We start from the raw sequence: 26926 nt of genomic DNA, 5'->3' as shown, positions 1-26926 counted from the left end.
CTCACTCTGCCTGCCTCTCTGCCTACTTGTGATCTCTCTCTCTCTCTCTCTGTCAAATAAATAAATAAATAAATCTTAAAAAAAAAAAAAGGAATAATGGACTACTTTATTCACATTATCCAATATGATAATTTCTGCCACTTAATTGGGGTTTTTCAGACGATTTACTTTTATTTATTTTTTTTAAATTTTATTTTTAAAGGGTGCCTGGTGGCTCAGGGGGTTAAGCCTCTGCCTTTGGCTCAGGTCATGATCTCAAGGTCCTGGGATCAAGCACCGTGTCGGACTCTCTGCTCAGCAGGGAGACTGCTTCCTCCCTCACCCCTGCCTGCCTCTCTGGCTACTTGTCATCCCTCTCTCTGTCAAATAAATTAATACAATCTTTAAAAAATTTTATTTTTAAGTAATCTCTTTGCCCAATATAGGACTTGATTTTACAACCCTGAGATCAAGAGTCACGTATTCTACCAACTGAGCCAGCCAAGCACCCCTAGCCTGTTTACATTTATGCAAGCCAATAAATCCAAGAACTTATGTGACATGGTTGAATTCCTTAAAACACAATCTACTACAACTCACTCAAAAAGAAACAGATTATCTGGATAACCCTACATATATCTGCTAAAAAAAAACCCCTGCATTTGTAGTGGAAAACGTTTCTAAAAAAATATATCAGCCCCAGATAGCTTCATTGGGAAACTCTACTAAACATTTTAAGTAAAAAGTAATAATTCTACATAAACTATTTTAGAAAATTTAAGAGGGAACACTTTTTTAAAAAGATTTTATTTATTTATTTGAGAGAGAGAGAGCTTAAGAGGGGGGGAGGGTCAGAGGGAGAAGCAGACTCCCCACTGAGCGGGATCCTGATGCAGGACTCGATCCTGGGACTCCAGGATCATGACCTGAGCCGAAGGCAGCCGCCCAACCAACTGAGCCACCCAGGTGTCCCGAGGGAATACTTTCTAACTCATTCTATGAGGCAGGATTACTATGACACCAAAATTAGACAAGGGTATTGTAAGAAAATTACAGCTTGATATCCTTCATAATACAGACAAAAATTTCCAATCAAATCAAATCAAATGGTTAAATCAAGAGAGTTCAGCAAATGAAATCCAACAATATATAAAAAGTATAAATAGATCATGATGATAAAACTTACCCCAGAAACTACAAATTGGTTTAGCATTCAAAAATCACTGAATATAACTCACATTAACCAATAAAAAAGGAAAAACTGTATGATCATCAATAGACACAGAAAAAAACATTTGACTAAATTTACCATCTATTCCTGATAAAAACCCTCAGCAAACTAGGAATTGAAAATAAACTTCTTCATACTGATAAAAAGAATATGCAAAAAACCCACAGCCAACAAAACACTTAATGGAAAAAAACAATGTTATCTCCCTAAAAACAGGTACAAGAAATAATGACTAATAAAGCTAAATATTTTTGGGGGGCACCTGGATGGCTCATTCATTAAGCATCTCCCTTCAGCTCAGGTCTTGATCCCAGAGTCCTGGGATCGAGTCCTGCTCAGGACTCCCTGCTCAGTGGGAAGCCTGCTTCTTCTTCTCCCACTCCCTCTACTTGTGTTCCCTCTCTATCTGTCAAAAAAATAAATAAAATCTTAGAAAAAAAAAAAACTAAGTATTTTTTTTTGTTGTTATGTACTGGCCATTTGTTTTCTTCACAGAGAACACCCTCTTCTCATCAAATGACTGATGCCTGCTTGCTTTCCTACTGGAGTATTTTTCCTTGGAAAAAATAATTTCAACACCAATACCAAAGAGTATAAAAAATAATTTCCTCTTATAAAAAATTCAGTAAATATTAAAGATATTAATCTTTTGTCAGTCCCATCTTTTCTTTTTTTTAAAAGATTTTATTTATTGGGATGCCTGGGTGGCTCAGTGGGTTGAAGCCTCTGCCTTCGGCTCGGGTCATGATCTCAGGGTCCTGGGATCGAGCCCTGTATCGGGCTCTCTGCTCAGCAGGGAGCCTGCTTCCTCCTCTCTCTCTGCCTGCCTCTCTGCCTACTTGTGATCTTTCTCTGTCAAATAAATAAATAAAAATCTTTAAAAAAAAACAAAAAGATTTTATTTATTTGACAGATCACAAGTAGGCAGATAGGCAGGCAGATAGAGAGGGGGAAGCAGGCTCCCTGCTGATCAGAGAGCCTGATGTGGGCCTTGATCCCAGGACCCTGGGATCATGACTTGAGCTGAAAACAGAGGCTTTAACCCACTGAACCACCCAGGCGCCTCTTTTTTTTTTTTTTTTTTTTTAACTAAATTCTACCCCCAGTGTGGCCCAAACTCACCACCATGGATCCAGTCACATGCTCTACTGACTGAGCCAGCCAGGAGACCCTATCAATCCTATCTTTTTTAACATTTTAACCTATTTAAGTTCACATACCTTTTTATTTTTACCACACAAAACTTTTTTTTATTTCACTGTATTCAAACATTCATTGTGAATTATCCCAATCCATACGCAACCCCATTGTCTTTATTATTTTAGATGGTTTCATTTTCTAACTTTTATTTATTTATTTGAGACAGAGACAGAGAAAGCACAAGAAGGTGAAGGGGGACAAGCAAACTCCCTGCTGAGTGGGGAGCCTGATGCAGGGCTCCACCCTAGCACCCCAAGATCATGACCGGAATTGAAATCAGATGCTTAACCCCAACTGAGCCACCCAGGTGCCCCTCTTTTTCTACCTTAAAAAAAAAACTGGTGGGCACCTGGGTGTTCAGTCGGTTAAGCGTCTGCCTTCGGCTCAGGTCATGATCCCAGGGCCCTGAGACTGAACCCTACATCAGGCTCCCTGCTCAGCAGAGAGCCTGCTTCTTCCTCCTCTGCTGCTTGCCCTGCTTGTGTGTCCTTTCTCTCTCTCTGTCAAATAAATAAATAAATTTTTTTTTTTTAATCTGGAATTTATTTTGGTAACAGTGAGGATCTAGTTGTTTTTTTAAGTGGGCTCTACACCCAACATGGGGCTTAAACTCATGACCGTGAGATCAAGAATCATATGCTCTACTGACTGAGACAGCCAGGTGCCTCTTTTTATTTTTATTTATTTATTTTTTAATTTTATTTTTATTAGGCTTGGTGGGGGGCAGATAAGCCATCTCCCTTCACAGGATTCTTTGCCTTTCTCTTGAACGATCATTGTCTCTTATTTAAAGTAATTAAATTGTTCTCATTTTATTGGGCCTTTTTGTATATTTTCACAAGAAAATAAAACTCTGGGGTGCCTGGGTGGCTCAGTGGGTTAAAGTCTCTGCCTGCGGCTCAGGTCATGATCCCAGGGTCCTAGGATCGAGCCCCGCATCGGGCTTTCTGGCTCGGCAGGGAGCCTGCTTCCCTTCCTCTCTCTCTCTGCCTGCCTACTTGTGATCTCTCTCTCTCTGTCAAATAAATAAAATCTTTAAAAAAATAAAATAAAATAAAACTCAGTCAACAGATAATCACTGCTGAGAGAGGATTCTGAGAAGATGGCGGGGTAAGAAGTACCAGGAATCTACCTCTCAATCTAGAGTATAACTGCACTGGCAGAACCTGTCTGATAGAACTACTTTAGAATCTGAAAGTCTACGGAAGGCTTGCAACTCCCAGGAAAAGATCTGGATGGTAAACTGTGATCAATTCCAGCTCTTAGCGCAGTAATGACTACCCACCCCTGGAGCCGCAGCTAAGTGGCAGGCTGCAGTGCACCTGTTCCTAGAGCAGCTCGCTCGCACACTGGGGAAAAGGCCGGCAAAATGGACCCTGCCCTCCAAATATTGGGGATCTGTGCTCTTAAAGCTGCTTTTGATCACAGAGGTGCAAACAAAGAGGCGGATGGCCACTGTTGTTGCGCTTTATTTAATAAAAATATAAAATAAATAAAAATAAAAGTTAGGCACCAGGGACATAGCAAAGAATAAACAAATAATGGTCTCCACCTTCATGGAGTTTACTCATGGCCTGGCAATAAACAAAGAAATTATTCTAACGACTACTGGTGTGCTGAGTGCTATCAAAAAAAGATAATATGCTTTACATTTTTTTTATTAGTTTTTTAAAGATTTTATTTTATTTATTTATTTATTTATTTTTTAAAAAGATTTTATTTATTTATTTGAGAGAGAGACAGTGAGAGAAAGCATGAGCAAGGAGAAGGTCAGAGGGAGAAGCAGACTCCCCGTGGAGCTGGGAGCCCGATGCGGGACTCGATCCCGGGACTCTGGGATCATGACCTGAGCCGAAGGCAGTCGTCCAACCAACTGAGCCACCCAGGCGTCCCTAAAGATTTTATTTTTAAGTAATCTCTACACCCAATGTGGGGCTCAAACTCACAACCTCAAGATCAAGGGCTGCATATCCTACTGCCTTAGCCAGCCAGTAGCATTTGCTTTATATATTTTTTTCCCAAGATTTTTTTTTTCCTCAATTAAGTAAACTCTACCCCGAACATGGAACTCAAACTTATGACCCTGAGACCAAGAGTCACATGTTCTGCTGACTGAGCCAGCCAGGTGCCCCTTGCTTTACAATTTCAAAAAACATAAATAAATAAATAAATACATACATACATACAAAAACGTGCATTTAAGAAAGCACATTTCTCATTAACATTCCTCTATATATTTGCTTTTTTTCAAGTTTTATTTATTTAAGTAATCTCTACTAGACCCAAAGTGGGCCTCAAACTCATGACCCCGAGATCAAATTCACGCATTCCTCTGATTGAGCCAGCCAGGTGCCCCTATGTATTTATTTTTAATCTATTATAAATGGGATATTTTTCCATTACATTCTCTAACTTTTCCTCTTTTCCCAATGCGAGCTTGTGATATTGTGATATAACAAGTATTTTTTGGCCTTCATCCACGGTTCCTGGCAAAGAGCTCTTGAAGCCCTTATAATTTCCAAAGTGATAAGAGGAATACAGGCAGCTTATTTATAGGAAACCCATTTCAATCACATCTGAGTGTCAGTGAAGTGACTTCTGGAAAGCCCCTAAGGATGGGGATGGTTGCCAGGGGAACCAACCATGTGATTAGAGTTCGAACTTTCAGCACCCACCCTCTACCTCTGAGGAGAGAAGAGGGGATTAGAGGTTGAACCAATCACCAATGACCAATGATTATTAAAATCATGTCTAACTAAGGAGGCCTCTTTAATAGCCAAAAGAATGGGGCTTGGGAGCTTCTGTTGGTGAAGACATGGCAGTGCTGGGAGGACAGTGTACCCCGAGAGAGTACAGAAACTCTGCACCCCTTCCCACATGCCTTGCTCAGTACACCCCTTCTACCTGGCTGCTCTCTGAGTTCTCTGAGCCACTATCGCTCATTAATCTAATTGAACCTGAGGAGGGGGTTGTGGGAAACTCCAATTTACAGCCAGTTGGCCAGAAGCACAAATAACTACCTAGGACTTTTGACTGGCATCTGAACTGGGGTTTGGGGGTAACAGAGGGGTGTGGAGGCAGCCCTGTGGGCCTCAGTCTTTACCTGTGGAACCTGATGCTAAATTCAGATAGAGAGTATCATAACTAAACTGAATGGTAGGACCACCGGCGGTGTCCGTGGAAAATGAGAGAAATGCTTAATGTGTGACAAACCCCACACTTGTGGTGACAGACAAGCCGAAAAGATGAAAGAAGCTGTGCACAGAGAAAAACAGAGGAGAGGGTTTTCCTCTGGAGTCCTACCTTAATTTCTTTAGCACTGAAAATCCTGAAAGATTAACCTGGTTCCTAAACCCCCAAATCACTAGTCTTAGTAAGACCAACAAATCAAACTGAACCCAAAAGGTAGAATTCTGGATCTATAAAGAGGTATTGAACTGAGAGCTACAACCTATAAAAAAGAATTTTACCTTCATTATAGGGCACAGGATTGCCAATCTTTAATCCAACGGCTTCAGCTGATTTCAAAATGTCTAACTCCATCAAAATAACTACTCTCCTATGAAGGCAAAGAAATAGAAACAAGTTAGAAAAAAATGAATTCAGAAGCCCTTCAAATGACAAGCTACTTAAAAAGCTTTCCCCCAATAATCATTTTGATAAAACGATTTCCGTTCGTCAACGGGTTTTCATTACTGAATAACTTGAGAAAGATAAGATATCAATTCCTATGTAAATATTTTCCTTAATCTTTCACTGCATCATTACTGAGGCTTTTTATGATTGCAGGGTTTTCATTTTCCATCTAGTTCTTTAATTAAAATGCAGTGTCCTTACCACAAACCATATCTTCAAGGAGCAAATGACATGATCAGAATTTAGATTAAACACAATAATATGTGGCACAACAAAAGATGATCTGTTTTCAGAAACATATACTTACCTAAACAATTACCTTTGTCCAGTGAAAAAATTATGCCTGTAACTATTTTTTAATATAATTATTATCTAAGAACCTAAGAGGTCTTTCGCCTACTGTTGACTCTGATTAAAACCTTTCAATAGGGGCCCCTGGGTGGCTCAGGTTAAGCCTCTGCCTTCGGCTTAGGTCATGATCTTAGGGTCCTGGGATCGAGCCCCACATCGGGCTTTCTGCTCAGCAGGGAGCCTGCTTCCCCTTCTCTCTCTGCCTGCTGCTCTGCCTACTTATGATTTGTCTGTCAAATAAATAAATAAAATCTTTTAAATAAATAAATAAATAAATAAATAAAACCTTTCCATAACTTTCCAAGAACCTTAGCCCCAAAATAAAACCTTTCGCACACAGCTTACAAGGCTCTGTGTGAGCTGGCCTTGCCAGTCTCTCTCCAGCTCATCTCATCACTGAGATAATCTGCTCTCCAGCCATTCTGCTTGCTTTCGGCTCCTGGTTTGCACCATGCTCTCTCTTGCCACAAAGCCTTTGTACGTGCCGCTCACTGACTGGCATGGCCTTCTCTCACTCTGCCCTCAGCTAGAACTCGTTTTTTGCTCTTATCTCAAACCACTTCATCAAGAGACACTTCCTTCATCTTTAGCATAGATTAGATTTCTGTTATACTTTTCTCTACAGTCATGACTTCTTTCCTTCACATCACTTCTCTTGGGTTTAATTAATATATATTAATACAGAATTATGAACATACACTTTGTGTTGATTTAACTACATATATATATATATATATATACACATATATATATATATTTTATACACCCTTCATTTCATTATTATCAATCTCTCCTACCAGATGGCACTACAAACGTAAGTAAGTAGATGGCCTCCAGGTATCCACAGCTGTTGCTCACTACAGACTTGAATGAGAATGTCATGACCAGGTGTATATTTGAAAAAGAACTGAAGCATGAAGAAGGAATTTGAAGGGAACACTCTGGAAGCAGGGAGACCAGAAGGTGGTGGCCTCTATTAGAGTCATGGCAATGGTGATGAAAAGAAGTGGATGGTTTAAAGCAATATATACATATTTTTTTAGGATTTTATTTATTTGAGAGAGAGAGAGAGAGCACATGCACAAGCAGGGGGAGGGACCAGGAGAGGGAAAGAGAGAAACTCAAGCAGACTTGGCACCACACACAGAGCCTGATGCGGGGCCCAATCCCACAACCCCAAGACCATATCCAAGCAAAATCAAGAGGCAGACACTCAACCAACAGAGCCAACCAGGCACCGCTAGAGGAATATTTAAGCAATAACAAACCCAACTTCATCATGTATTCTTCAAATGGTCAAAATATAGTCTGATCGCTATATTTTGGATTTTTATATATAATTGGTGAGTTTCTGTTACCTTTATCAGGCTTTCATATCAAAGTTATATTACTGGTAGAGGGGCGCCTGGGTGGCTCAGTTGCTGAAACGTCTACCTTTGGCTCAGGTCATGATCCCAGGGTCCTGGGATCTAGCCCCACATCGGGTTCCCTGCTTGGCAGGAGGCCTGCTTCTCCCTCTCCCACTCCCCCTACTTGTGTCTGCTGTCTCACTATGTCTCTGTCAAATGAATAACTAAAATCTTAAAAAAAAAAAATCTGGTAGATATTTACCTTCTAAAATTATCCAAATTACTCCAGGCTTATCAATAATTTAGCACTGGCTAAATACCAAAACCTAAGAGAAAATAAGCTCAAAAAATTAATTTTATCTTTATATATATATATAAAGATAAATATATAAATATAAATATATATATGTGTACATATATATATCCTACTTAGCAAGATGAATCTAGCAGCATATCAAAGGAACATACCAATATCTACTTATAGAAAACACAGATGACAGGGACATATTACAACTTGACAGAGATACAACCAGCAAAATCCAGACTGTGGGAAACTGCATGAGGCTAAAAGGTAAATGACCTGGTTTCTTTTCTTAATTTTAATCTCTCTCTCTTTTTTTTTTTTAAGATTTCATTTATTTATTTGACAGGGAGAGAGAAGCAGACTCCTTGCTGAGCAGGGAGCCTGATGTGGGCCTTGATCCCTGGGATCATGACCTGAGCCAAAGGCAGACACTTAACTGAATGAACCACCTGGGTGCCCCAAAATGGCTTAACAAATGAACAGTAAGGTGCTAACTAACTGGAATTTAAGTAAAAACTTAAAGCTACAAAAACAAACAGTAAGGGAGAAAAAAGATAGTGGAGGAACCTACAGATGTATTAACCTACTACAGTGTGAACTGTACTTTGGATCCTGATTCAGATGAAATTATTCTCATACACACACACACACACACACACACACAAAGAGCTGGAAACAGAATGCTGCCAGGATATTTAATATTCCTGGTGTAAAACGGTATTTTTTTAAAAAAGAGTTATCTTTGGGGTGCCTGGCTGGCTCAGTCGAGAAAGCATATGACTCTTTTAATCTCAGGGCTGTGAGTCCAACCATGGAGGCTACTTTAGAAAAATGATTAAATTAAATAAATAACAAAAAAATGTTATCTTTTAAAGATATATACTAAGATATTTATGGATGAAATAATATGATGTCTGAGATTTGTTTCAAAGTTATAGAAGAGGGTAGCTGTGGAAGAGATATAGTATAACAAGACCAGTATCAGGTGAGAATTTGAAGCTGGATGATGGGATACATGGGGTCACATATCATATTCCTTTTTTATTTTTAAAATTTTTTATTTAAATTCAACTTAGTTACCGTATACTGTATTACTAGTTTCAGGGGAAGAATTCAGTGATTCATCAGTTGCATCTAACACCCAAGGCTCACTACATCCAGTCCCTCCTTAATAGCCATCACTCATTTAGCCCACCGCTCCACCCAGCTTCCCTCCAGCAACCCTCAGTTCCCATAATATATTTTTTTAAAAATTTTACTTATTCATTTAACAGAGAGCGCAGGCAAGGGGAGCAACAGACGGAGGGAGAGAGAGAAGCAGGTTCCCTTCTGAGCAGGGAGCCCAATGTGAGACTTGATCTCAGAATCCCGGGATCATGACCTAAGCCAAAAGCAGACACTTAACCCACTGAGCCACCCAGGAGCCCCTCCATACCATATTGTTGAATGAAAAGACTTAGTATCAAATACTATATAAATTTAATGCAATTCCTTGCATTCCAGTGAGACTTTTGTTTTCTTCAGCTTGACTATATGACTCTGGAATTCATATGGAAGAATAAAGAGAAGAGAGGCCAAGAAAATTTTGGGGGGAAAAAAGTAAAAGAAGACCTCACCTGAAGATACTAAACTATTCTACAGATACTATTCTACTATACTAAACTATTCTACAGATGACACTTTAACTGAAAACACCATGGCAGATTTAATTACCTATGTTGGTGAGAACATGAAGAAACTGGAACCCTCATACACTGCTAGTGGGAATATAAATCAGTAGCCACTTCGGAAAAGAGTCTGGTACTTCCTCAAAGATTTAATCATAAAGTTACCATATGACGCACAATTCCATTCCTAAATACATATATATATAAAACAGAAAATGTCCACACAAAAACTTACACCCAAATGTCCATTGTGCTATTCTTTTTTTTTTAAATTTTATTTATTTTTTAAAATTTTACTTCTTTTAAAGATTTTATTTATTTGACAGAGATCACAAGTAGGCAGAGAGGCAGGCAGAGAGAGAGAGGAGGAAGCAGGCTCCCCAGTGAGCAGAGAGCCTGATGCAGGGCTCAATCCCAGGATCATGACGTGAGCCGAAGGCAGAGGCTTTAACACACTGAGCCACCCAGGCGCCCCCCCCCCCATTGTGTTATTCTTAACAGCAAAAAGGTAGAAACCCAAATGTCCAAACAAATGTGTAAACAAAATATGACATACTCATAAAACAGAATATGATTTGCCCACACAAAGCAATGAATACTTGTACAAGGCACAACATGGATAAATCTTGAAAACATTATGCTATATTAAAAAGTGGCCAGTCACAAGGGACCACATATTTTAGGATTTCATTTATATGAAATATCTAGAATAAGCAAATGTGGAGAGAAAATAGATTAGTGGTTCTCTAGGGCTAGAAAGAATGGGGAGTTAGGGAGTGACAGCTGAAGGGTACAGGGTTTATTTTGTGGGTGATGAAATAATCTAAAATTAATTGTGATAATGACTGCACAACTCTATCAACATATTAAAAACGATTCTAGGGGCACCTGGGTGACTCAGCTGGTTAAGAGACAGCCTTCAGCTCAGGTCATGATCCTGGAGTCCTGGGATTGAGTCCTACATCAGGCTCTCTGCTTCTCCTGCCGACCTCTTTCCTCTCATGCACGCTCTCTCTCTCTCTCAAATAAATGAATAAAATCTTCAAAATAAAAAAATAAAAATCATTCTACACTTTAAATGGATGAATTGTAGCTGTATGTAAATTATATCTCAATAAAGCTGTTACTAAAAAAAAGAAAAAGAACAAAGAGTGCCTGGGTGACTCAGTGGGTTAAAGCCTCTGCCTCTGGTCCAGGTCAAGATCTCGGGGTCCGGGGATTGAGCCCCACATTGGGCTCTCTGCTCGGCGGGAAGCCTGCTTCCTCCTCTCTCTCTGCCTGCTTCTCTGCTTATTAGTGATCACTGTCTGTCAAATAAATAAATAAATAAATCTTAAAAAAAAAAAAAAGAAAGAAAGAAAGAAAGAAAGAAAGAAAAAGAACAATAACTATGGCACTGATCATTATCAACAATAGCCAAACTATGGAAAGAGCCCAAATGCCCATCAACTGATGAATGGATAAAGAAGATATGTGTGTATACCACACTGTGTGGTATACACACTAAGAACTATTACTCAGCCATCAAAAAGAATGAAATCTTGGGGTGCCTGGCTGGCTCAGTGGGTTAGGCCTCTGCCTTCAGCTCAGGTCATGATCTCAGGGTCCTGGGATTGAGCCCCACGTCGGGTTCCCCTCTCTCTCTGCCTGCCTCTCTGCCTACTTGTAATCTCTGTCAAATAAATAAATAAATAATCTTAAAAAAAAGAAATCTTGCCATTTTCAAAGATATACGTGGAGCTAGAGTGTATCATACTGAACAAAAGAAGTCAGTTAGAGAAAGAAAATACCGTATGAACTCACTGATATGTGGAATTTAAGAAACAAAACAGATGAACATATGGAAAGGCAAAAAAGAAAAAGAGAGGGAAGCAAACCGTAAGAGACTCTAAAGTAGACAGAACAAACTGAGGGTAGAAGAAGGGAGGTGTGGGGAAGGTGGGCATTAAGGAAGACACTCATTAGGATGAGCACTGGGTGTTATATGTAAGTGATGAATCACTAAATTCTATTCCTGAAACCAGTATTAAACTGTATGTTAACTAATCAGAATGAATTTATTTATTTATTTGAGAGAGAGAGAGAGAGAGAGAGCAATCAAGGAGGAGGGACAGAGGGAGAGGGAGAAGCAGACTCCCCGTTGAACAGGGAGCCCCATACAGGGCTTGATCCCAGGACTCTGGGATCAGGACCTGAGCTCAAGGCCAGCACTTAATCGACTGAGGCACCCAGAATTTAAGTAAAAATTGGAAACAAACAAAACAAGAAATACCTAATGAATTTTGCAAGGTTGCTTCAACAACGTGAATATATATGGGGCGCCTGGGTGGCTCAGCTGATTAAGTGTCCACCTCTTGATTTCAGCTCAGGTCATGATCCCAGGGTCCTGGGATCTAGCCCCACGTTGGGCTCTGTGCTCAGCAGGGCGTCTGCTTCTCCCTCACTCTCCCTCTGTGCTCTCTCTCTCCTCTAAAAAAAAAAAAAAAAAAAAAAAAAAAAAAGAGAGAACTACAGATTCCATGAACATATGAAAAGACACTTTATCTCACTAGGGAAATATAAATTAAAATGATGATTAACAATTATTCATAAAAATAAGAGTATCCAGTATGTTGACAAGGTTAAGGAGAAATAGGTTTTTTTGTTTTTTGTTTTTTAGGTATCAGCTTTTTGAGATATCACTCATACCATTCCACTTACCCAACCCTGGGGAAACACTAATCTGTTTTTTTGGATTTGCTTACTCAGAAACAAGCACTCTTACACAAAGTTAATGGGTAGATCAACTGGTATATTTTCTGCAAGACATGTCCTTTGACCCCCCACAATACTAATTCAAGCAATCTGCGTTTCAGAAATAGCATGAGCGCATAAAGATAAACTGAAGCCCTGTATGGCATAAGCCTAAATGACCATCAAAAAAGTAAAGGGTAGGGGTCCCTGGGTGGCTCAGTGGGTTAACGCCTCTGCCTTCGGCTCAGGTCATGATCCCAGGGTCCTGGGATCGAGCCCCGCACCGGGCTCTCTGTTCAGCAGGGAGCCTGCTTCCCTTCCTCTCTCTCTGCCTGCCTCTCTGCCTACTTGTGATCTCTGCCTGTCAAATAAATAAATAAATAAAAATCTTAAAAAAAAAAAAAAAAGTAAAGGGCAAATAAACTTGTACAAAGACACACAGGTTCTCAACAGAAGAAAGAACACAAGACATGCCACCATTCTGACATGGTAGAATAAAACAAAGCCCATGGGAGTGAAATTCTACCCCTGATTGGAAAATGAAGCCGAAGTTTTTGTACTCAACCCAAGCAAAACTCTCTACCCTCTCCCATAACCAAACCTCAGAAGACAGGAAAATGGATAGAAAGCACCCCTCAGGCACTCAATGGTGGGCTGGAGTGGCAGATAACAGGTCCCATGTGGGAAGATTGGCAAGGAGAGGCACCTAGCCTAAACTACGTCAAAGCAAATATGAAGTCTGACAGAACTATTCACATCAAACACGAACAAGATAAAAAGAAATGACAAAGCAACAATGCAACATTTGAAAGTGTATAAAAGTAAAAGGAACAAAGGAGGCAGAGACAATTAAAGAATCCGATCTAAAAGAAAGCATAATCCAAGAAAGGGAATAATACTTTCCAACAGTGGTTTGAGAAATAGGACTAAGAATTTAATGAAATAAAACCCAAAAGATGAGATAAAACAAGAGATTGGGAAGAAAAAGGGAGCTCAAGAAGTTAAGACAAAAGTAGAGCAAAAGTATTACCATTATACATCTAACACTTAAACATGATAAACGTCAAAAAACAGCAAGGAGAAAGGTAAGAACTGAACTACTATTATGTTGCAAAATCTTGACTTAATTCAATATATGCATTAGAAAAAATGACTAAAGCAAACTGAAGACACAAAGGGAGGACAGTATATAAGTAAAATTTAAAGCTCAAATGAAATAGAAAATAGCATTAAAGACTCTGCAGACTGAAAGGCATACCATATAACAGGAAAAAAAATAGTAATAACAACTGACATTAAGACATAGCCTGGTTAAGTCAATGAACTTGAAACATAACCAAAGAATTTTTCCATTTAATTCACAGAATCTATTCAAGTTTTATCAACTATTTAAATGATGTCATTAGCAAAAGGATCTAGTCCAGGATCACTTGTTATATTTAATTATCAAATCTCTCAAGACTCCTTCAATCTGGAACAGTCTCTCAGTGTATACAACTTTTTTACTTTCATGCTTGAAATCTGAAAAGCAGAGGTCATTGGGACACCTAGGTGACTCAGTCAGATAAGCATCCGAATCCTGATTTCAGCTCAGGTTGTGATTTTGGGGTCCTAGGATCAAGCCCCATATTAGGCTCCACGCTCAGCAGGGAGTCTGCTCTCTCCCTGGCTCTTATTCCCTGGGAGTCTGTCCCTCCCTGGCTCATACTCTCTCCCTCAAATAAGCAAATGAAAGAAAGAGGTCACTTATTTTGTAGAATGTCCCTTTATTTACCTAAGGCTTCCTCATGATTAAATACAGATTATGCATCCTTGGCAAAATATTAGTGATGCTGTGTTCTCATTGCATCCTATTAGGTAATACACATTTTCTATTTGTCCCATTGCTGGTAATGTTAACCTTAATCATTGCAGTAAGGGGCTGTCTGCCAGGTTCTTCCACTATAAAGTTGCCTCTGCTCCTTTTTTTTTTTTAATTTTTCTAAAACCCTTCTCATTTCTTTTTTTTTTTTTTTAAGATTTTATTTATTTATTTGACAGAGATCACAAATGGGCAGAGAGGCAGTCAGAGAGAGAGGAGGAAGCAGGCTCCCTGCTGAGCAGAGAGCCAGATGCGGGGCTCAATCCCAAGACCCTGGGATCATGACCTGAGCCGAAGGCAGAGGCTTTAACCCACTAAGCCACCCAGGCGCTCTGCCTCTGCTCCTTTTAACAATTAGTAATTAAGTTGTGGGTAGGAACTTTAACCCCATAAATAACTTGTTACTCTGCAAAGTTTCACCCTTTTCTGCATCTGTGGTAGACTGAATGGCCCCCCAAAAGATATCCACCTCCTAATCCCTGAAACCTGTGAATGGGACAAGGGACTTTGTAAATGTGATTAAGGACTGAAATTTCTCAAGATTATCCTGGATCCTCTGCTGGGCCCTAAAAGCAACCACATGTATCCCTGTAAGAGGGAGGCAGAGCTGACACAGAGAGGAGGCAATGGGACCGTGGAGGCGGAGACTGGACTGAGGTAATGAAAAGCCAAGGAATGCTAACAGCTACCAGAAGCTGGAAGAGGGAAAGAATAGATCCTTCTCTAGAGCTTACAGAGGGAGCATGCCACTGTCAACACCATGATCTCAGCCCAGTGAAACTGATTTCAACTTCTACCTCCAGGCAAATAATTTCTGTTGATATAAACTACCAAGTTTGGGACGCCTGAGTGGCTCGGTGGGTTAAGCATCTGCCTTTGGCTCAGGTCATGATCCCAGGGTCCTGGGATGGAGTCTCACACTGGGGCTCCTTGTTTAGGGGGAGCCTGCTTCTCCCTCTCCTCCTCCCCGTGCTTGTGTTCCTGTCTAGTACATAAAACCTTTAACAACAACAAACCACCAAGTTTGTGTTAATTTGTGAGAGCAGCCACAGCAGCCGTTTCCTGTATAAACTAAGCCCGTGTTGGTTACCAAAGGGCTATTTTTCTAATCCCATCATTCCTTCTACATTTGTTAGATGGCACTCTGTTTTAAGAAAAGCCTTTCTCGGGATGCCTGGGTGGCTCAGTTGGTTAAGCGGCTGCCTTTGACTCAGGTCATGATCCCCACCTCCTGGGATCGAGCTCACATTGGGCTCCTTGCTTGGCAGGGAGCCTGCTTCTCCCTCTGCCTCTGCCTGCCATTCTGTCTGCCTGTGCTCGCTCTCTCTCCCTCTCTCTCTCTGACAAATAAATAAAATCTTTAAAAAAAAAAAAAAAAAAAAAGCCTTTCTCTTCCCCCATTTTATTCCTCTATTCAGTATGGACTTATGAACTCCTATTGTATTTAACAGGCTATAATCTGTTCCCATTTTTTTTTATTAACATAGAATGTATTATTTGTTTCAGGGGTACAGGTCTGTGATTCATCAGTCTTACACAATTCACAGCACTCACCATAGCACATACTCTCTAAAAATGTCCATTCCCCCTCTGTTCCCATTTTTATTGTGGTTTATAAGTTGCCTTAGATTTGGCAAGTGTAAGATTCTGTAAGCCAGTTTCTCTTTTTGACAGGGTCCCATCTCCCTTTGAGCACTTCCTTACCATCTGACACATTAAGATATTCCAGGCTCATCTTGTAATTTCCAAGCCTGTACCAAGCCACCCTCCAAGAAGTCCTAGTTCCTTTTAGTGTGAAATGGCATTCAGAAACCAAGATCTGGTGCTAAGTGGGCTCACAGCTTTTGGGGTATTGCTGTTCCAAAGCCCTCTCAGACATGCACAATATATGTATACTCATACATCCACCAAATCTGAACAGATGTCCTTCCAAAGACAATGGAACAGTTAGCTAACAGGTGCATGAAAAGATACTCTACATCATGAATCAGGGAAATGCAAATCAAAACCACAATGAGATAGCACCTCAAATTTGTTAGAATGTTTATTATTCAAAAGACTAGAAATTACACTTGTTGGGAAGGATATGGAGAAGGAACACTTGTGCACTGTTGGTATAAATGTAAATTGGTGTAGCCACTATGGAAAACAGTATGGAGATTCCTCAAAAAGTTAAAAATCAAACTGCTGTAAGATCCAGCAATCCATTTCTGGGTATTCATATGAAGAAAACAAAAGTACTAACTCAAAAAGATATATGCACCCCCATGTTCACTGCAGCACTATTTACAAAAGTCAACATATGGAAACAACGTAAGTGTCCACCAACAGATAAATGGACAAAGGAACTGTGACACATGGCACCTGAGTGGTTCAGTTGGTTGACTGTCTGCCTTCAGCTCAGGTCATGATGGGGAGTCTTGGGATCGAGCCCAAGTGGCTGGGAGTCAGCTTCTCCCTCTGCCTCTGCCCCTCCCCACTGCTCACAAAATTGTCTCTAATAAATAAATAAAATCTTTAAAAAAAGAAATTGTCTCTCTCACACACAGAAATATTATTCAGCCATAACAAAGAACAGAGTCTTGCCATCTGTGAAAACACGGATGGACTTCCAAGGCATTATGTGAAGTCAGAGAAGGGCAATTGCCGTACAGTCTCTCTTAACACGTAGAAATAAATAACAAGCTCATAGATACAGAGAACAAACACATTGGTGGTTGTTATAGGCAAGGAGTAGGAGATGGGAGAAATTTTGTATTTAGTTTAAATAAATTGAGTTGAAATGAGATACAATAAAAAAAGAGAGAGAACTATTTATTTATTTATTTAGTCAGCTCCATACCCAGCATGGAGTCCAATAAAAGGGCTGAAAGTCACAACCCTGAGATCAAGACCTGAGCTGAGATCGAGTCAGACACTCAACCGACTGAGCCACCCAGGCACTCCAAAAAAGTGTCATTTTAAAACCCCAAACTAAATGTTCATATCGACCAAAACCTTGAGTTCACTCTGAAACCTTCCATTCTAATCCAGAATCACAGATTTCTCCCTTGGCTATCTCTCATAGCCTTCACTGTATTTATTAGATCAATTCCCCTCACAGGTAACCAATCTCCTGTCACCACCTGCCACTGCTACACACATGGGCACTCTCCTCCGAATGCTCCTTCCTAGAGCTTCCAAACCTAGTTCTAAGACCACCAACACCCTATTTAAAAAAAAGAACCTCCTCTCCCCCAACAACCTGCTGCTGGGCCGTACCCCCACACCCCCAGATGCCTTTATCCCTTGCTCAGCGTCCAACAGCCACACAGACTCTTGCCTTACCCTACTTGGGTTCTGACAACCCATTCTGGACCACGGCCACCCTCTCCCCACATTGTGTTCTCCTTATCTCTCTCCAACCCGCTGTCTAGCCCACGAAGATACCTTCCTCACTTTGGGCTAATACCTGGCTCCATGCCATCACCATCGCCACCATCATCCCTCCCTTGTAAACATCTACCTTGCCTGGCCCCACCTAATGGCTTTGGACTGATATATTCAGGAAGGAAGAGAGCAGTATCAATATATATATTGTCATTCCACTATCAAAATTATTTCTATTTATCCACCAATAATTGATAAATGCACACCATGAGATATCTGGAATGATGCTCACTAAATCATGATACAGTTATTTCTGGGTTCTATGAATTTTTGACAATTTTTTCCTTCTTTGTATCTTTTATTACACTGCTTAAATCGATGATTCTCTGTGTCATTTTTATTAAAATAATTTTATTTCCTAAAAATACACAAAGAGCTATGAATATATTCTAAGAAGCACTGGTGAAAATTTTCAGATAGTGAAATACTATATAATATTAAATGTTAACTAAATTATGGTAAATTGGTAAATATGGTAAATAATTTGGTACAAATAAATTGGTAAATATGGTAAATTATTACAGACTAAGTAATATATGACATAAAGGAGGGATGCCTGGGTGGCTCAGTTGGTTAAGCATTTGCTTTTGGCTCAGGTCATGATCCCAGGGTCCTGGGACTGAGTCCCACACTGGGCTCCCTGCTCAGTGGGGAGCCTGCTGCTTCCTCTGCCTACTCTGCCTGCCGCCCCCCAAATGAATTACATATATGTATATGACACAGAGGTTTATCTAGGGACATGTAAAAATGACCACTATTAAAAAAAGAATATAAAACCATATTATGAATTTTTTTTTTTAAAGTAAAAACTTATAAGTACTTACATTTATAGAAAAATTCTGGAAGGATAACAAAAAAATTTTTAAGACTAGTTATTCATAGACAGTGGAATTACAGTTATTTTTGTGTATGTAAGCTTTTTTTTTTTAAAGATTTTATTTATTTATTTGACAGACAGAGATCACAAGTAGGCAGAGAGGCAGGCAGAGAGAGAGGAAGGGGAGTAGGTTCCCTGCTTAGCAGAGAGCCCTAAGCAGGGCTCAATCCCAGGATGCTGGGATCATGACCTGAGCCGAAGGCAGAGGCTTTAACCCACTGAGCCACTCAGGCACCCCTGTGTATGTAAGCTTAATTGTTGTTTTTTGTCTGTTTGTTTTGTTTCTTTTGTTTTGTCTGAAGTAAGCTCCACACCCAGTGTGGGGCTAGAACTTACAGCCAGAAGTTGCATGCTCTACTAATGGAGCCAATCCCTATTCATCTGAGTTTTATAATTTACGTATATGTTACTTGTATAAAAGAAGTTGTTTTACGGAACAGAATGACAAGAACACAAAATTCATGTAGTGGGTGAGGATCCCACTACATGCTACAGAGAACTAAGAAACTATCAACCTAGAATTCCACACCTAAACTCATTTAACTGAGAATGAAACAGACATTTTTAGATGACAGATTTTTATCATTCACGAACCTTCCCTATAAGAGCTGCTAAAAGATATTCTTCAGGAAAATGAGAACTGAACTAAAAAGGAAGGAGTGTGATGAAGGAGACAAAGGGAAACTAACTATGGGAAAGTTTAAGTAATGGCTGTCTATATAGAGAATATACTAATTCAAGGAAATAAAAAGAAAGTTGACCTAAAACACTGAATATAGACCATTTTGAGACATGTACTTTATTTAAGAGGATGGTAAAAATACAGACCTATTTTAGAATTTCTGTTAATTCATATGTGAATTTTTGTTTAATGTGAGAATATCTTCAAAACAAACAAAAAATGAAAAACAAAAGACAGCACAAATAAAATACATTTCAAACCAGTAGATGAAAAAAAAGGAAAAATTCAATCAATCCAAGGCAAGAAAGAAAATAAAGCAAAAACATGGTAAAAACACAAAAATTAAGAAAAAAACAATAATAAATTAAGCAGAATAAACTCACCAACTAAATCTCAAATTGATCTCTAAAATCATCTGCTGTTTATAAAAGATATCCAAGGTTAAGAACGGAGAAGCTCAAAGTCAAAAGAAGGACAATGATACAGCAAACAAATACAAAGCAAAACGTACAGATACTACGGTAACATACACTGACATACTCTTATTAAGAAGGGAATGCTTGCTACATTTGTTTCCCATGTGTTCTGTGACTGGAAATAAAAAACTTAAAAGCCTCTCCCCAACAAAAAACGTCCTATTTTAGCAACAGTTACCCAGGAGTGACAGTGCTGCTAACCACGGCACCTGTAGCATGTAGCATCTATCAGTATTCAGCACACTCTACATTAGCTGAATAAAGTTCACCATGAAAGACTGAAGATTGCAAAAAAGGGGCAGCATTACATAATTAATCACATCAGTTTTGCTCTTATAAGTAACCCTTTTTCATTAACAGATACTTCAAAAGCAAATCATAAAAACAGAGCTTCTGAAGGGATTAGAAATAAAAGTTCTGCATTCTGCTTTAATCTCTTGCTTTGAAATTTCCAATTTGTTTCCATATTTCTCTTCCTTTGGTGCCATGTTTTAGTCACCCAAGTTCAAATCTCAATAGCTGTAAACTCTTAGCTGAAAGCTCATCATTGTCTTTGATTCCTAAATGAATTTTGGCATCCAATGGACTTCTCTGTTGAAAAATTAGTTCCCACTCCACAACACAATAAACCCAGAGAAAACCCCCCCAAAAGAAAGAAAAACACTGCATACCTTCCATCTTTCAGGGTGTTAACAATGAATCGGTTAATCTGGCAAATACAGTTGCTAGACAATCGTTCTTCCTCAACGAGAGGGTTCAACTGTGTTGCCAACATGAAAGCTGAAAAGCATAGAGATAACTTTAGTCCCCACAGCATTTCAGGCAGGACAATCTGAAGGCTGATCACACCTGGACTCGCAAGGGAAAACAATGCCTTGACTATGTTTCTGAAAGTAAAACCACTCAGATTCTGCATAGTGAAAAACAATATAATCTACTGCATTAAACATCAGCTGGTACTTTGAAATGTATTTCCTAAAGTGCCCAAAATAATTTTTTCCATCATTCAAGTTTCATGACAAAGACTAAAAAGTCTCTTCCATGTTCTTCACCTTGTGACTAGAGATAGCAAGCAATAGTCTGCAAATTCTCTTTCTCCCTTGTAAAGTTTCCAACACAGAAATAAATCCCCAAAAAGGCAAGTATGGGACACCTAACCCATTATATTCACTAAATGTCAATACCATCCTGAGGGAAATTAATCAAAGAAAACAGAGCACCAGTTAGAGAAAATTAATTAAGCCAAGTGGCAGCTTTCCACTAGATCCAGGCTATTGTGAGAATGCTCTCTGCCAGCCGTAATTCTGTCTGAATGAAGTGCATGGCCAAGCAAATGTACACTTCCGAAATGCCCCAAATTATTGCAGTCAAAATGCCGCGTGTTCTTTCATTATTTAAATGCAAATTTCTAGGTTCATACGTCATACTTACAGGATAGAGTGTTCAAGCCATCACTCATAAGCAGTCGATAACGGGGTGGACTATTCCCTGTAATAATGGGACGGATGTTCTAGGAGAGAAAATTTGATTCATTAGTCAGGTTGTCTTCCCAGTCTCCAGGGATAAGTCAACTTAAGTGGCAGAAGAGTGGGTTTGCCATTAGTTCAACAAACACTGAACTGCTTGCCCATTCTCTTGACACCTAAACCCAAGCAAAAGAAAACTGGATCTGATGATTTTCCCACCACCGTCTCTGTGTTAACATTATTAAACACAACCTAGAAGAGAATAAAATGAGTTTCAATACTCTTCTGTTCGCTCTCAACTCAAATTTGATTGAAAATTAATTTTAAAAAGGACAGGACAAGGTGCTACATAGAAAACATGCTAAAAATACAAAATGGGAAAAAAAAAAATCTTTGCCCCAAAGGGGCTTACAAATGAGGCAGAGACAGAGGCAAAGAGACATAAGATAGTTATGCACATGACATGGGGGCAAAGCCAAGACATTTATCACAAGTTGAAGGAAATCAGGAGCAGCTCTCCAAAGGAAGTGAAATACACAAACAGAGCTTTAAGACAAGTGGCAGCAAGTTTGGGAGTAACAGGGAGGTCATTAGGCCTATGACTCAGAATCTGCAGGTATGATTCATGATGCTGCTTCTGTGCGTTTTTAAAACTCTCCCCAAAATTTAAGAACCCCTTAAATGAATGATAGGGTTAATGAAGAATTTTAAGCAGTTACATTCATTGCAGGCAGATCTGAGCAAGACAAACCTCAGGGCAGGAAGAAAAGTAAGGAGGCAGGAGTAATTATGGGTAGCACTACAGTATCCATCAATTGTGGAAAGAACAGAAAGGCAAAGCCTCAAATCTGAACCCCCAAAGTTAGCTCTGGCTAGCATGATATTAAAAAAAAAAGGGGGGGGAGAAAAAAGAAAGGCCTGCTTCCTTTCTTAGGGTTACAAGACTAAGTAAGCTACTTTTTGGAATGATGGAGAGAATTTCCTAAAATGGACAAATCTGTGTGTGCTTCATCAAATGTAACTTATAATTACATCCAACTTTTTTAAATGTTTGACATAAAATATTCAAAGGTACTCACAATGACTTGGAGGATGGGTTTTATGGATGTATCTCCCTGTTGCATTATGGCCTGAAAGAGTAAAAACAGAATGAGATACACCTTTAAATCATGACCAAAATCTGACATATTTTTACAGTGTGGTATTTGGAATAAGCTACAGAGAACATTATCCAAGAGGCTTTTTGGAGCTTATCATTTGAAAATCATTTAAGTTTTATCACTGTGGACAAATCATAAAATCATAGAGATGAGATACATGCTTGCCAACAAGGATACACTTACTACATCCAAAATACAGGGGTTACATATGTACTTCTTATTCAGAACAGCACACTGATTTGGCCATAGTGCCCATTAAAGAGAATTAGCTAAGTATGGTAAATCCTTAAAAGAGTATCATGCAGCCTTAAAAAGATGTTTATATAATACTGGTTACCTCTGATGAGAAAACTGATGAGTGAGGGTCACATGTGAGAGGCAGATCTCACACAATCTTCTTTTCATACCTTTTGAATTTTAAATCTTTTAACTCCATTAGCAATTATGAAAATAATATCTTAAAAAGGGGCGCCTGAGTGGCTCAGTTGGTTAAGCATCTGACTCTTTAATTTCAGCTCACGTTATGAACTCAGGGTTGTGAGATGGAGCCCTACATCAGGCTCCACACTAAGATTCTCTCTTCCTTTCCCTCTTCCTCTGTGCCCCCCAAATAAAAATAATTTAAAGGTAATATCAGGGGGTGCCTGGCTATGCAGTTGGTTAAGCATCTGGCTCTTGGTTTCAGTTTGGGGCTTGGGTCATGATCTCAGGATCTTCAGATCAGACCCCGTCTTGGGCTCCTTACTCAGCACAGAGTCTGCTTAGGTTTCCCTCTCCCTCTGCCCCTCCTCCCCACTGTGATGCATGTACACTCCCTTTCAAATAAATGCATAAATCTTTAAAAAGTAAATAAATAAAGGTAACCACTGGAAAAACTAACAGCAATGAAGAATGGTTCTCTGGGCTCTACTTTTGTTTATGCTGAAATAAATGGTACCAAACTAGCTCTTCCAACCACCAACTAAAACCTGGACAAAAATATATAAACTGTTTTCAAGGGTGCCTGGGTGGCTCCGTCGTTAAGCATCTGCCTTCGCTCAAGTCATGATCCAGAGTCCTGGGACGGACCACTGCATCGAGCTCCCTACTCAGTGGGAAGTCTGCTTCTCCCTCTGACTACCCCTGCTTGTGTTCCCTCTTTCTCTGTCTCTCTGTCAAATAAATAAATAAGTAAATAAATATAAACTGTTTTCAAATACAAGACAACAAGTAGACCAAGACTGTGATCACTGAAATGAGGGGAACCCTATGACCATTCTGGCCTTCAGCACAGAGGTACTTTTAGATCACAGAATGGACAAGGGAACCCAAGAAGGAATGCGTATCCCTACTGAGCACAGATCAGAGTTTAGGGAAGCAAGTTAGCTGGATTTCATGGATGCAGAGTACCAGAGATGAGCAAGCTACACCGAGAAAGAGCTTCAATAACCTATAGAGGGGTTCCCTTGAGTCTCTGGCTGAATTTTAAGTTGTGCATACAAAGAATGAGATTCTACAAGACCAGGCAAAGAGTTATTAGAGTTATAAACTGAAAAATTAGTGGAGCTCACACAGGCTAGAATTTAGATGAGTTCTAACCAGCCAGAGGACAGAAAACTCAATAAACATCTGCTGCATTCAGGAGAAACCCCAGAAAGGGCATGCTTTAGAAGCAGAACTAAACTACACCAAAGCAAAAGCTATTCTAGACCCATTCCAATCTCTGAGGGATCAGCTGATTTGCAAGTAAATTAACTGTCTGCCAAAACAATTCAATATTTTTTGGGACGCCTGGGTGGCTCAGTTGGTTAAGCAGCTGCCTTCGGCTCAGGTCATGATCCCAGCGTCCTGGGATCGAGTCCCACATCGGGCTCCTTGCTGAGCAGGGAGTCTGCTTCTCCCTCTGCCTCTGCCTGCCATTCTGTCTGCCTGTGCTTGCTCTCTCCCCACCCTCTCTCTGATAAATAAATAAAAAATCTTTATAAAAAAACAAACAAACAAACAAACAATTCAATATTTTTTAAGATTTATTTATTTATTTGAGAGAGAGGGCGCGCAAGTAGGAGAAACAAAGGGAAAGGTTCTTAAGCAGATTTCAAGTTGAGTGTGGAGCCTGACACAGGGCTTGATCCCATGACTAGAGCTGAAACCAAGAGTTAAACGCTAAACCAACAGCACCACCCAGGTGCCCCACAACTCAATATTTTAAAAAATTTTAAAATACTCTGTTAACAGTATGGGAAGTAGGCAAAAAGTACTTCTGTGGCACACTAGAGTACTAACTGCTACCCAAAGGAAAAGCATTCGTGCAGTTGAGTTGTGAGTTGAACCAACTGCTTTTTTACAGAACACCATTTTTATTTGCAAGGCCAAAGGACAAACTGGTTATTCAAACTTCAGAATTCAGCCAATATTTTCTCAAAAATAAGGTGAACCTGTTCTTAAAGGAAAACGACAGTTATTGTCAATTATAAAAGGGTTTTTTAGTGAAATCAAAACTTTTGAAAACTTCTATTCACCAACAATGAGCTTTACAGCTTCTCCATGTTTACAAACTTTTCGGATTAAATTAGTAAGATTAATAAGCATAAATTCTGGTTATATAATAAAACATATCAATATTTGGAAGATCTGCATAATGCAGTGAGTCAGCATTTTCCAAATGACCAATGCATGGCATTATAAATAATGCAGAGGCAAAAGATCCATTCAAAATGCAAGACAGACCAATTCTTTTTTTTTTTTTTTTTTTAATTTGAGAGAGAGAGAGCAAGCGAGCATCAGCAGGGGGAGGGGCAGAAAGACAGGGAAAATACAATTTCCTATTTGTTTTGAAAAATATAGCTGTTTTTCAAAAACACGTTATTTACTTTAATTTTTTAAAGATTTTATTTATTTGACAGACAGAGATCACAAGTAGGCAGAAAGGCAGGCAGAGAGAGAGGAGGAAGCAGGTTCCCTGCCGAGCAGAGAGCTGGACTCGGGGCTTGATTCCAGAACCCTGGGATCATGACCCGAGCTGAAAGAAGGCAGAGGCTTTAACCCACTGAGCCACCCAGGCACCCCTTTACCTTTTTTTTTTAAAAAAGGTTTTACTTATTCATCAGAGAGCATGAGCGAGCAAGCACAAGCAGGGGGAGCAGCATGCAGAGGGATAAGCAGGCTGAAGAAGGAGTCCCTGCTGATCAGAAGCCCAACATGGAGCTTGATTCCGGGATCATGACCTGCACTGAAGGCAGATGCTTACTCGACTGAGCCACCCAGGCGCCACAACATAGACCAATTTTACATTTCAAATAACCTTTAAGAAACTACCATTTGTTGAGTTTTGATATAGAATTAGAGAAAAACTTTGTCTATTCACAGCCATTTCTGACACCGTATGTGTGGGTTTCCACGTGAAGCAATTCTCTGCAGACACCAAGTGGCTGTCCTAGAGTTAGTGTAGATCCCAAAGGTTAGAGGATATCCCACAAGACCATCCCTGACTTACTTCAGATACCAGCCTCAAGTAGTGGGTCCTTAGGATGCCCACACTTCTGCCTTACTTGCCTACAAATTGGGGGTTCCTATGACCCCCTCCTCAGGCTCAAAGAACTCAGGGAAACATGTAACTGGTTTATTATAAAAGATATTATAAAGGATACAAATGAACCACCAGATGCAGAGGTAAATAGGAGCAAGGTCTGGAAGGGTACGGAGCATAGGATTTTCTGCCCCTGTGTGAAGTCTGGGGTGTGTGACCCACCTAGCATGTAGATGCATTCACCAACCTATAAGCTCTCTGATCCCTGCCATTCAGGGTTTCTGAAGGTCCCATTGCCTAGGCATGATTGATCAAATCACTGACTATTGGTGACTGGATCCATCTCCTGACTCCCTGGGGGACAGTGGCAGGACAGGGGGAATTTAGGGTTGAAAGTTCCAACGCTTTCTCCTTTTTTAAGATTTATTTATGTATTTGAAGACTGCACGCGAAGTAACCGCTTGAGCTAAAGCCGACCCAATTTATGTATTTGAGAGACAGAGTGAGCTCACGGACCACAAGTGGGAGGGGCAGAGGGAGAGGGAGAGAGAATCGACTGAGTACAGAGCCGGACTCGGGCCTCAATCCCAGCCTCTGAGACCATGATCTGAATTGAAACCAAGAACTGCATGTTTAACTGACTATGTCACCCCGATGCCCCAAGACCAAATACATGTTCCTTATTATATTATAATATCACAAGAATCAAAAAAGAAGCCTGAAATATTAAAATACTTCCTCTTTTTCCAACTACATACCTGAGGCCAGATTTCCTTCAGAGATCACCCCCTCAAAAAATATCAATATACTGAATGCAGAAGCTGATATGAAAATCTAGCTGTCATATCTTCTAAAGCCAGATGTTAAAGCAATGTGCCAAAATGTAAAACAATATCAATTTTCTATTTGTTTCGAAATATAATAGTGTTTTTTTCACAAAACATGTTATTGCCTTAAAAAAAAAAAAGGTTTTATTTATTTGTTTGTCAGAGAGAGAGAGCGCAACCACAAGCAAGGGGA

At 39.7% G+C, this 26926-nt stretch overlaps 1 protein-coding gene across 1 annotated transcript in view; it reads right to left on the bottom strand.

Annotated features, from left to right (window-relative positions):
• The window catches only part of RPA1 (replication protein A1), a 77634-nt gene that overhangs the window by 39155 nt on the left and 11553 nt on the right, over positions 1–26926 (bottom strand). Inside the window, exons 2-5 of the mRNA XM_059378826.1 lie at positions 22321–22371; positions 21207–21285; positions 20447–20555; positions 5881–5969 (exon numbers count right to left, since the gene is read on the bottom strand). Of these exons, the coding sequence (XP_059234809.1) occupies positions 5881–5969; positions 20447–20555; positions 21207–21285; positions 22321–22371 (328 nt within the window). The remainder of the gene's footprint in view (positions 1–5880; positions 5970–20446; positions 20556–21206; positions 21286–22320; positions 22372–26926) is intronic.

Source organism: Mustela nigripes, chromosome 16, assembly GCF_022355385.1.
Source record: "Mustela nigripes isolate SB6536 chromosome 16, MUSNIG.SB6536, whole genome shotgun sequence".
NCBI lineage: Eukaryota > Metazoa > Chordata > Mammalia > Carnivora > Mustelidae > Mustela > Mustela nigripes.
This window is presented reverse-complemented; position numbering and strand designations above follow the sequence as displayed.